Source organism: Onthophagus taurus, chromosome 6, assembly GCF_036711975.1.
Source record: "Onthophagus taurus isolate NC chromosome 6, IU_Otau_3.0, whole genome shotgun sequence".
Lineage (NCBI taxonomy): Eukaryota > Metazoa > Arthropoda > Insecta > Coleoptera > Scarabaeidae > Onthophagus > Onthophagus taurus.
This window is the reverse complement of record NC_091971.1, coordinates 1,438,235-1,450,709: the sequence shown is the minus strand read 5'-3', so window position 1 is coordinate 1,450,709 and position 12,475 is coordinate 1,438,235. Positions and strand designations below refer to the sequence as shown.

The 12,475-nt window shown below is 35.0% G+C and overlaps 1 protein-coding gene and 1 long non-coding RNA gene across 2 annotated transcripts; one reads left to right on the top strand and one right to left on the bottom strand.

Moving 5' to 3' along the window:
* The first annotated feature begins 113 nt into the window (after positions 1-113).
* On the top strand, positions 114-1,532 carry LOC111424951 (uncharacterized). Its single transcript, XM_023058693.2, has 2 exons — positions 114-386; positions 793-1,532. Exons 1-2 carry the CDS (start codon positions 248-250, stop codon positions 1,350-1,352), a joined length of 699 nt encoding a protein of 232 aa, XP_022914461.1. The 5' UTR covers positions 114-247; the 3' UTR covers positions 1,353-1,532.
* Positions 1,533-9,708: 8,176 nt separating this feature from the next.
* On the bottom strand, positions 9,709-11,949 carry LOC139430307 (uncharacterized). Its single transcript, XR_011640777.1, has 3 exons — positions 11,845-11,949; positions 11,579-11,677; positions 9,709-10,296 (listed from the first exon to the last, which is right to left on the bottom strand). It is a non-coding gene; the product is annotated as an uncharacterized lncRNA (long non-coding RNA).
* Between the last annotated feature and the right edge of the window lie 526 nt (positions 11,950-12,475).

Genomic DNA, 12,475 nt, shown 5'->3' with positions numbered 1-12,475 from the left:
GAAATCGACGTCCAGTCTACTATTTACGTCCTCCGTGTTCGTTGTCCTGCTTCTTTGCCTGCCTACCTTCACCGGTAACTTCGCTTCGGATTTTCGCTTTGCAGATCCAAAGAGCGCATGCTTCCCAAAAGCAGAGTACGTCGAGTACGGTGTTCGTGTTGTTGCTGGTTGTGCGGCGTCCCGTCGACCGTCTCCTCCGTATAATAGAGGGAGACCCTCTAACATTCGGGTTTGGCGTTCTTACGACATGAGCGTCAACGTACGCAGCTTAATAAGAGAGGTTCACAAACGACCGATTCTTTGGGACACAGCCCACAAGGACCACGCCAACAGGTTCCTATTGGAACGCGTCTGGATTGAAGTAGCCACCGTCCTGGACGCTCACGGTATGTTGTGTATCTTTACTCCACTTCCTGTATTCGTAGTCTGTATGTCTGTGGTGTGGTCTCTACCTCAACTCAGTATGTATGTATGTCGCAACCCGTTGTCATGGTTACCCGTCATTTAGAGGCTTTGCGTTGGTTTACCCCCCACCACATATTTTTATATTTTTCTATTATTATCAAGGTCATCTACAGGTGACTAAAAAAAGATAAAATTTTTTTTTATTTTTTAAATACTCCTTCAACATTCATTCGAAACTTTATTAATAATCATTATTAATTCATTAATATTTAATAATAAACATCAAATTTTAATAATAAAAAGTGATTTCTCATAAAAATAAGACATTATTAAAAACGTGTAAATTGGGTTGCATAATCTTCAGTTAATATTTTTTTAAAATTACAGTAAGAGACGTACGTCAAAAATGGAAATATCTCCGAGATCAACATCGGAGAGAAGTAAAAAAGATAGCAGAATCGGCATCATTAGGAGCGATGGCTTATGAGCCAAGTTGGAAATATTATCATCTCCTTTTCTTTTTGGTTGAACAGATAAATGCAAAAATTGAAAAAGCCCATTGCGTCCCAGAACGTAGTGGTGAAGTTCCGAATATCAGTACACCCACGAATTTTTTCGAAGAAGAATCATCATCGTCATCAACTCGAATGCAATACGATGAGGAGTCACCAGAAAGGAAACGAAAAAGAACAAAATTTGATATCGACGAGGATTTATTGGCTTATTTGGTGAAGTTGGAACAAAAGAAGGTGGATATTTTATTGGCACAAGATGAAGCGAAACAGGAAAATTCAGACGATTTGTATTTTATGAAGAGTTTGTTGCCGATTATGAAAAGTTTCACGAGAGTTCAAAAGTTGGTCGTCAGGAATAAGATTTTGAAGATTATTATTGAGGAGATGAACGCGAATCAATCGTTTGTATTTCCGGAACCGTCCGGAAATTGAATAATAAAAATAAAAATTAAAAATAAAGTTATCCTTAATATAAATTAAAAAAAAAAGCAAAATATAGAATTGTGTTTTTTAGATTAGTTGCAAATTATTTCGTTTTATTAATTAATATTAATTATATTAATCTTAATTTTTTTCTTTTCGAGCAAAGAAATAAAAGCCTCTATTAATTAATTAACTCTTGTTTCAATTTTTCCCAAATAAAAAAAGCAATCTTTTTTATCAAATCGAAATAATTTAGTTATCGACTCAATCTGTCAACAAAATCCATGCTGACACATTTTTCTATCCCATTAAAACCGGGAATCTATGGCAAATATCCCTTTCAACCAGAGAAGATCGATAGAACGCACGCGTGTTGCGGTCCAAAGCAGATATCGATTCGACCGCCGTTCAGTCTTTAAGGTTGAAATTACTCCCAAATCTCACAGCACCATCGACCTTAAACGCAACGTTTCGACTTTTTGTTTGGATTTGCGCGTTAAAGCCCAACTAGTCTGGACTCGTTTAGATGGGTAGCGGCTAATTCCTCGAACTACCTTTTACAGTAATAGACTTTCTTAAGGATTCTAAGAAGTATTTTATGAGTAGAAATGGAACAGGTAGAAATATTTACAGTGAATGAATATAACTTTTTTTTTATTTAGGCCTTTGAATGGAGTTTATTGTTTGGATTAGGGATTTGAATGAGAATTTATTATCTTTTTTTTTTGACGTGTTTACGTTTTATCTAGGTTGTTACAAACGAATTATTAACAGATTATCATTCATAAATCTAGTGAAGTAAATATTTTCTGGTTTTATTTGGATCACCTTCTGAAATATGAGGGTAATCTAAAATTAATATGTTTAGTTAGATATATGATTTTTTTTTATTGCAATACCAAAGTAATCAGAAAAATATTTTATCAACAACAGGAAAGCAACTTTAACTTCATCATAATTGAATAATTCTAACATCTCTATTGTATATAGTGTTTTCTAATAATTGAATAGTTTCTGTCTAAGACAATTAGTCATCAGATCGCTTTTCCTCTAGAACTAGAATCACTTGGGTTTAGCCATGCGTCTTATAAGACGGCTAAAGCCGAATGATTCTAGTTCTTGATCTAGTGTTAGTTCTACTTTTAGTTCAATAAAAATATACAACAATCTAGCGTTGTGTGACAATTAAAACGATTGTGTGACGATTCTGGTTCTAGATATAGTGTTAGTTCTAGTATTACACTAGCACTGTTACTATGTAAAACTAACACTATACCTAGAACTATAATCATTTGGGTTTAGCCGCACGTCTCTAAAGACGGCTAAACCCAAATGATTCTAGTTCTAGGTATAGTGTTAGTTCTAGTATTACACTAGCACTGTTACTATGTAGAACTAACACTATACCTAAAACTAGAATCATTTGGATTTAGCCGCACGTCTCTAAAGACGGCTAAACCCGAATGTTTCTAGTTCTAGGTCTAGCGTTAGTTCTAGTTTTACACTAGCACTGTTACTATGTAAAACTAGCACTATACCTAGAACTATAATCATTTGGGTTTAGCCGCACGTCTCTAAAGACGGCTAAACCCAAATGATTCTAGTTCTAGATATAGTGTTAGTTCTAGTTTTACACTAGCACTGTTGCTATGTAGAACTAACACTATACCTAGAACTAGAATCATTTGGATTTAGCCGCACGTTTCTAAAGACGGCTAAACCCGAATGATTCTAGTTCTGGGTATAGTGTTAGTTCTAGTTTTATACTAACACCATTACTGTGTAGAACTAACACTATACCTAGAACTAGAATCACTTGGGTTTAGCCATGCGTCTTATAAAACGGCTAAAGCCGAATGATTCTAGTTCTTGGTCTAGAGTTAGTTCTACTTTTAGTTCAATAAAAATATATAACAATCAAACGCTGTATAACAATTAAAACTCGAGCTACATCCCTATTGTATCTACGGATTTCTAATAATTGAATAGTTTCTGTCCAAGACAATTATTTATCCGATCGCTTTTTCGTCAAATTTTCTAAATTCTGGTAGTATTCTGTTAGATGTGTCACTTTGTATCAATTACAATTCAGAAAGTAAGCGATTAGTAATAGCGCAAATACGAATTAGATCATAAACACTCAAATCTACTTTTACTACTACTACATAATCTACTACGTTTTACACTAGCACTGTTACTATGTAGAACTAACATTATATCTAGAACTAGAATCATTTGGGTTTAGCCGCACGTCTCTAAAGACGGCTAAAGCCGAATGATTCTAGTTCTTGGTCTAGAGTTAGTTCTACTTTTAATTCAACAAAAATATACAGGGTGTTCCGTGACTCGACCGATAAACTTATATCATATATTCCAGGGGTTATTACGATCAAAAAATGGTATATCACGTATAGGTGAATTCCTCTTCATTTCTGAGATATAGAAAGAATTAAAAAAAGTCATAGTTAGTCTTGACGATTTAATGTTTGATAAATTAATGATTTTTATGCTGTCTGAAGCAGTTTCAATTGCAGTTGAACGAAGTCCTTCTACCAGTATTCGTAGAATATCCCATACAACGGGAATTTCTCAACCCAACCTATGGAGAATACTGCACTATGATGGACTTTATCCCTATGATTTATACAAAGTCCAGCATTTACTTCCTGCGTTACGGATGAGGCCTAGTTTACAATTAATGGTATTAACAACACACGTAATTCTCATATCTGGACGGATCAAAACCCACACGAAGTAATCGTTGTTAACCATCAATATCGTTTTTTCGTCAAGGTGTGGTGCGGCTTGTTAAATAATCAACTTGTTGGGCCTCATTTTTATGAAAGACGTCTTAGTGCAGAAAGGCAGGGCAACCTCAGAGGACACCTCGAGATCCTCAAAGACCCATGTCTAAATCACCTGATTGAAATTAAAACGGGCCTTATACCGACGGAATACAATTTCAACCAACCGTATAAGGTCATATTTAGTAGCAGGGATGATTGGGCGAAAGGAGGGCCTCAACTAAAAAGAGGAGCCCTAGCCTGGTACACCGATGCTTCAAAGACAGTAAGATCTGGAGTAGGCATGGGCATCAGTGGACCAAATAGCCACATCAAATTGCCCCTCAGCTCGGACTTAACAATTTTCCAAGCAGAAGTTCTTGCTATAAACTTCTTTGAACCTACAGAAGGGACAAAAAGGTGCATCCATAAACATTTTCACAGACAGTCGGGCCGCCTTAAAGGCAATTCAGGCCTACACGTGTGGCTCCGCACTGATCAGAGAGTGCACCAACAACCTGAGAGAACTCGTTAGGGGTAATGATGTTACCCTATGGTGGGTTCCAGGTCACAGCAACATTGAGGGCAATGAGAAGGCCGACAAGCTGGCCAAAGAGGCAGCAAACACGCCCTTCATTGGACCCCAACCTGGATGTGGACTACAAAAAAGCCACCTAAAACAAATAATCAACAACTGGGAGGCTTCAAAGATAGCCTTACGCTGGAAAGAACTTCCAGGTCACAGACAAGCGAAGAGTATGATAACTCCGTCGCAAAACAAAACCAAAGAGGTTTTATGCCTCAGCAAAGGGGATCTAAGAACGCTCTCAGGCTACCTAACCGGCCATGTGCCCCTAAAATACCACCTCTTCCACATTGGACAAGCTGAGGATCAAACTTGTCGACTATGCAACGACGAGTCAGAAACTGCTGAACATATACTGTGCAATTGCGTCGCCAGAGGACGTCTAAGGCACAACGTCTTCGGTAAAACTCCCCTGTTACCTACCGACATAAAGGTTCAAGACCTCAGGACAATACTAAGGTTCATTAAGGACCTACATTTGCCCTAAACCTTTGGAGGGCTAAAGTTACAATAGATCTTATAGGTCTAATAATAATAATAATAATAATAATAGTGCAGAAAGTTACCTTCATTTTTTAGAAGAAGAATTGCCGAATTACATAGAAGATAGTCCTCTAGAAGCTCGTCGTGGCATGTGGTTCCAGCAAGATGGGGCACCATCACATTTTCGGAGACAAGTCACGGCATTTCTTAAGGACGAGGTGGTCCTGTACATTTCCAGCTCGGTCACCTGACTTGTCGCCTCTAGTTTATTTTCTATAGGGTTGCCTTAAATCTCGTACGTATAGTAGTAATGGTAAACCAGATACACGCGAAGATTTGATTGACCGAATAGTTGAAGCTACTAATTCGCTAAAGAAATTAACTAGCAACATTCTATAATACGAAGGATAGCTGCATATTTAGAAAATGGTGGTTCTCAACAATTAAAATTAGAGCTACATCCCTATTGTATCTAGGGTTTTCTAATAATTGAATAGTTTCTGTCCAAGATAATTATTTATCAGATCGCTTTTTTGGCAAATTTTCTAAATTCTGGTAGTATTCTGTTAGATGTGTCACTTTGTGTCAATTACAATTCAGAAAGTAAGCGATTAGTAACAGTGCAAATACGAATTAGATCATAAACACTCAAATCAAGAAAAAATATGAATTGTGTCATGTGCACATAGAAAATCTTTAAAATAAATTAGTACTTTGAAAACTTAGATACATAAACAATTTTGAATCCGGTAATGATAATATCTATGAAGGCCAAAACAAGAAATTTTATGAATAAAGGCGGTGAGAGAATGAACAAGGATTAACTACATCTCAATGCAAAATTGAGTTATTGTTTGTGAAATATTTACGTTTTTTGGATAAAATCTGGTGATATAATCAGAATGCTGACATGCTGTGACGATGCTCATCGATTTTTTATTAATAGAGCTGCGTTTGGACACATTTTTTTTTCAAATTTACACAATGTAGTCATCAATTAAAAAAAGTTCTTGAATTGCAAACATGTTTGTCATAACAGTGCAATTTAAATGTGTTTTCTCGGAATTACTCATCATATCGAGAATATTATTCATGGAAAATTTCAACATAGATATTTTGAACTATTTTAGGGATATTATGTGTTAACACATTTAATATTATTAATGGTGATTTTGATTAATATCTTTTATAATAAAAATTTGCAAAATGTCCAACATTTTTGGCAAAAAAGAAATAATTGGAAAGTCACATAAAGAATCTAAATTACAAAATGCATTCCTTGAAAAAAAAATCCTAAAAGTCCTCGGTCATCCGTTTGAAATTGCGCATTGCAACTCTACCACAACCAACCAGGGTTGTGTTAAAGGGGCATCGCCTCTGCTCCCCAACAAACGAATGGGCGTCGAACGAACACGCACACATAGAACAGAGTAAAAGCAGCACCAGCAAACAGAGAGAACTGGGCCAAGAAGAGTAATGTGCCGCTCGATAGAAACAGGGTTTGAACTCGCGACATTCTAACTCGGTTACTCATACACGCAGACCGAGAACGTCCAGTGTACGTGTTGTACCGGTTCTTGTGGGGCACGTGAGCACCGTTTTGTTTACCTACACCATTACACCTTCCGGTACGCGGTTTTTTCTTCTTCTTTGATTTCTTTTTGGGACACCATTTCGAAAAATTGCATCATCACATAATGGATACCAGCGAGGGTATGTTTTGTAAAACTTTTTCAAACTTATTCTTACACGTTTTCAAAAATTATTATTAATCTAAAAACATCTTAAAATAAAAATATTAATTAATTTTTTCTTACAAAAAATAAATAAATAAGGTGATTCTTTATTTTGTTAAAAATTAATTATGTTTTATGTTCAATTATGTTTCCAACACGATTTATTAAAAAAATTACTCCAACAATATGGAGAGATTAGTAAATAACTTTCTCGTTGATACGTTGTTGGTTGCAGCTTTCAATGAATGAAAAACGGGTTTCTATAAATTCGTCGTAAATATTGAGTTTGAAGACCACCCGGAACTACTCCGGTCACGTGAAAATCAATAAGCACCACGAAATTCCGATTTGTTTGATCTATAAGTGCTATATGCAACGAATTCTCTTTCTAAATATAGATTATAATTCACTTGGCCTTGTTTAATCGGTCATTAAAGCAATGAATTATGTTTATAAGCAATATAACCATAAACTTTGTTATTACCATATTATTTTTTTTTTATTAAAGTAATTTTTTTAATCAATATTAACATAATATATAATCTCAAAGTAAACCTAATCTAAATTATATCTTTATTAATAATGAATTATTTTTTTATCATTAAATGTACTCATAACTTTACTTTCAAATCGATTTCTTTGTTATATCATCACCAAAATGCTACTTAAATATGTAATTAGTTTTGAGATACTAACGCTAGTACTATCACAAGAACTGATACTAGACCTAGAACTAGAAACTTTCGGGTTAAGTCGTACGTCTTTTGAAAAAATGTTTGACGTTTTGCATGCCATGTTGCAACCTTCTTCAGAAACAAGTTTTGAAGTGTTTACTTTGAAGTGTTCTGGAGACGTACGGCTAAACCTAAAACAATCTAGTTCTAGGTCTAGTGTTAGTTCTAGTTTTAATTGTGACAGTGCTAGATTGTTGTATATTTTTATTGAACTAAAAGTAGAACTAACACTAGATCAAGAACTAGAATCATTCGGCTTTAGCCGTCTTATAAGACGTAAGGCTAAACCCAAATGTTTCTAGTTCTAGGTCTAATGTTAGTTCTAGTGACAGTGCAAGTGTAAAACTAGAACTAACACTATACCTAGAACTAGAATCATTCGGGTTTAGCCGTCTTTAGAGACGTGCGGCTAAACCCAAATGATTCTAGTTTTAGGTATAGTCTTAGTTCTACATAGTAACAGTGCTAGTGTAAAACTAGAACTAACACTAGACCTAGAACTAGAAACATGCGGGTTTAGCCGTCTTATGAGACGTAAGGCTAAACCCAAATGTTTCTAGTTCTAGGTCTAATGTTAGTTCTAGTGACAGTGCAAGTGTAAAACTAGAACTAACACTATACCTAGAACTAGAATCATTCGGGTTTAGCCGTCTTTAGAGACGTGCGGCTAAACCCAAATGATTCTAGTTTTAGGTATAGTGTTAGTTCTACATAATAACAGTGCTAGTGTAAAACTAGAACTAACACTAGACCTAGAACTAGAATCATTCGGGTTTAGCCGTCTTATGAGACGTAAGGCTAAACCCAAATGTTTCTAGTTTTAGGTCTAATGTTAGTTCTAGTGACAGTGCAAGTGTAAAACTGGAACTAACACTATACCTAGAACTAGAATCATTCGGGTTTAGCCGTCTTATGAGACGTGCGGCTAAACCCAAATGATTCTAGTTTTAGGTATAGTGTTAGTTCTACATAGTAACAGTGCTAGTGTAAAACTAGAACTAACACTAGACCTAGAACTAGAATCATTCGGGTTTAGCCGTCTTATGAGACGTAAGGCTAAACCCAAATGTTTCTAGTTCTAGGTCTAATGTTAGTTCTAGTGACAGTGCAAGTGTAAAACTAGAACTAACACTATACCTAGAACTAGAATCATTTGGGTTTAGCCGCACGTCTCATAAGACGGCTAAACCCGAATGATTCTAGTTCTAGGTATAGTGTTAGTTCTAGTTTTACACTAGCACTGTTACTAGGTAGAACTAAGACTATACCTCTTTACGTATACTAGCCGTCTTTAGAGACGTGCGGCTAAACCCAAATGATTCTAGTTTTAGGTATAGTGTTAGTTCTACATAGTAACAGTGCTAGTGTAAAACTAGAACTAACACTAGACCTAGAACTAGAATCATTCGGGTTTAGCCGTCTTATGAGACGTAAGGCTAAACCCAAATGTTTCTAGTTCTAGGTCTAATGTTAGTTCTAGTGACAGTGCAAGTGTAAAACTAGAACTAACACTATACCTAGAACTAGAATCATTCGGGTTTAGCCGTCTTTAAAGACGTGCGGCTAAACTCAAATGATTCTAGTTTTAGGTATAGTCTTAGTTCTACATAGTAACAGTGCTAGTGTAAAACTAGAACTAACACTAGACCTAGAACTAGAAACATGCGGGTTTAGCCGTCTTATGAGACGTAAGGCTAAACCCAAATGATTCTAGTTCTAGGTATAGTGTTAGTTCTACATATTAACAGTGCTAATGTAAAACTAGAACTAACACTATATCTAGAACTAGAATCATTCGGGTTTAGCCGTCTTTAGAGACGTGCGGCTAAACCCAAATGATTCTAGTTTTAGGTATAGTCTTAGTTCTACATAGTAACAGTGCTAGTGTAAAACTAGAACTAACACTAGACCTAGAACTGGAAACATGCGGGTATAGCCGTCTTATGAGACGTAAGGCTAAACCCAAATGTTTCTAGTTCTAGGTCTAATGTTAGTTCTAGTGACAGTGCAAGTGTAAAACTAGAACTAACACTATACCTAGAACTAGAATCATTTGGGTTTAGCCGCACGTCTCTAAAGACGGCTAGGCTTCCATAAGTCATCCATAGAGTTAACAGTCTATAATTTTCACAATTTGGTGCACATGCCTCTCAAAAGATAATTCAACATTGCAACCCACGCCTTCGTCTGACACTTATACAGAAACCATACATTCTCAAACAGTATCAGGATTTATCATGAACATCACATTATGTCACTCTAAGTTCCAGTGTAGCCGTAACGTGCACCACTCCAAATGTTGTTGTTGATGTTGAGCCGTTAGTGATAACGCAAGATATGGCCGACAAAATTACAAACATTCGAAATGTTACAGAACGATGAACGATTTTTGTTACCTAACTAGGTACTGCTAGTAGATTTATAGTAGATTTAGAAGCTAGGTGAGAAGATGGAGGTCCTACATCTCATTTGTTCTTCTTCACCCCACATCCTTATTCTGCTCTGCTCATCGCATGTCGATGGATTGATTCTGGTTGACACTTTTTCTGAAGCATTGTTGTTAAGATTTCTGTTAAATTCACATAATTGACGGTAATTTCCACTCTAGGCATCCTCACACCCTGAATTAAACTGGAAAAACGAAAACAATAAAGAACTGAACAAAATCTCGTAAAACATACACCTACTTAAATTGTTAGAAAACCCTAAAAATACTTTCAGAATAGTGAGTATCCTTGAGTAATACAAATGAAATTTTGATCAATTGCTACTTTTAATAGTTAAAGACTTTTGCCAAGTTTGATATAAAGTTCCTCTCTCTTCTTGATCATTTGGGTTTAGCTGCACGTCTCTAAAGACGGCTAAACACTATACCTAGAACTAGAATCATTCCGGTTTAGCCATCTTGAGAGACGTGCGGCTAAATCCGAATGTTTCTAGTTCTAGGTCTAGTATTAGTTCTAGTTTTGCGCTAGCACTAAAACTAACACAAGACCTAGAACTAGAATCATCCGGGTTTTAGTCGTCTTGAGAGGCGCACTGATAACCGGAAAGTTTTTAGTTCTAGATCTAGTGTTAGTTCTAGTGATAGTGCTAGTGTTAGTTCTCGTTTTGGTTTAATTAACACAGGCTTTTTCCCTTCGTACTTATAATTAAAAATTTATTATAATTATTTGGTAATTAATTTAATATTTTCTTCGTTCATAAAACAACATAATTGATTTCTTTGTCGTATCACTTCCATTTCCTACATTCTAGAATGTTTTCCTCATAATTAAACCCGACCTTCATTTTCACTGTAAGCTTAATTAAACTTTCTTAATTAAAATCGTAAATAATACCTACATCTAAAAATAAATGGAATCATTTAAAATTACTAATATATTCTGACATCAACAAATTTTAATCTGCTGATATCTTCGAGGATTACAACGATTTTAATTTTCGATTTAGATCATGGATTATTCGAGTTCGATTTTTAAAATTTATCAAGTATAGAATCAAAAAAATTTAAAAAGTTGAAAGTTATTAAATAAAAAAAATAAGTGTTAAATGAAACTTTAAAAAATGTTATTGATTTTATTAGAAACCAAAATTTTCTGGCTAAAATCCAAAGAACATTAAAATCCATTAAAATGACTCATGTACCACCTGAATTTGGCGTTACGTATGAAATAAAGATTATGGTTCTAGCCAAATATTTTAAGTTAAAAATAAAATCTTACGAAACTGTTTTCGTTTTTCAAATTGAAATGGCTATTTTATTAAAAGGTGAGTAACGATTTTTGAAAGTTTTCGGGTTGTTTTTTCATATTGTTGATTTAAAAGTGTTTTTTTAGGATGTGTTAAATTTTAAAGTCTTTGTAACTCCTTTGACGCAAGTCTGTGTTTATTACCGTCGGTGGATAATTACCTCTTTACAACCTTTGGATCCAGAAATAACGTCGTTGGTTGATTGATGTTTGGATGACCTGCCAATTTTCGCCTTGAGCAAACACCCTTATTGGTACTTCTAAGAAAATAATATCAAATCTTTATAGTACCCCTTTATAATATTTTAATTAACTTTGGATTCTTTTAAATTAAGATTTTCTTGTTTATTATTAATTAATTTAACCATTAAAATTCTTTTAAAAAGAAACTTTGACGTAAATCGTGTTTATTACCAGAAGTAATTACCTCTTTACAACTTCTTGATCTCGAAATAACACGTTGATTGACTAATGTTAGCCAAAATATCTCCTTGAAATAGGTTTTATTGAAAGATTTTTGCCCAATTTACTTTTAAAGTATCACAAAAAACTTTCTAAAATATTAGCACGTCTCTAAAGACGGCTAAACCCAAATGATTCTAGTTCTAGATATAGTGTTAGTTCTAGTATTACACTAGCACTGTTACTATGTAGAACTAACACTATACCTAGAACTAGAATCATTTGGGTTTAGCCGCACGTCTCTAAAGACGGCTAAACCCAAATGATTCTGGTTCTAGATATAGTGTTAGTTCTAGTTTTACACTAGCACTGTTACTATGTAAAACTAGCACTATACCTAGAACTATAATCATTTGGGTTTAGCCGCACGTCTCTAAAGACGGCTAAACCCAAATGATTCTAGTTCTAGATATAGTGTTAGTTCTAGTATTACACTAGCACTGTTACTATGTAGAACTAACGCTATACCTAAAACTAGAATCATTTGGGTTTAGCCGCACGTCTCTAAAGACGGCTAAACCCAAATGATTCTGGTTCTAGATATAGTGTTAGTTCTAGTTTTACACTAGCACTGTTACTATGTAAAACTAGCACTA

What these genes read in the sequence shown, in the direction of transcription:
- LOC111424951 (XM_023058693.2), top strand. Translation starts at nt 248, where the DNA reads ATGAGCGTCAACGTACGCAGCTTAATAAGAGAGGTTCACAAACGACCG. An exon ending in CACCGTCCTGGACGCTCACG is followed by an intron (nt 387 to 792) that starts GTATGTTGTGTA and finishes TTAAAATTACAG; the next exon opens with TAAGAGACGTACGTCAAAAA.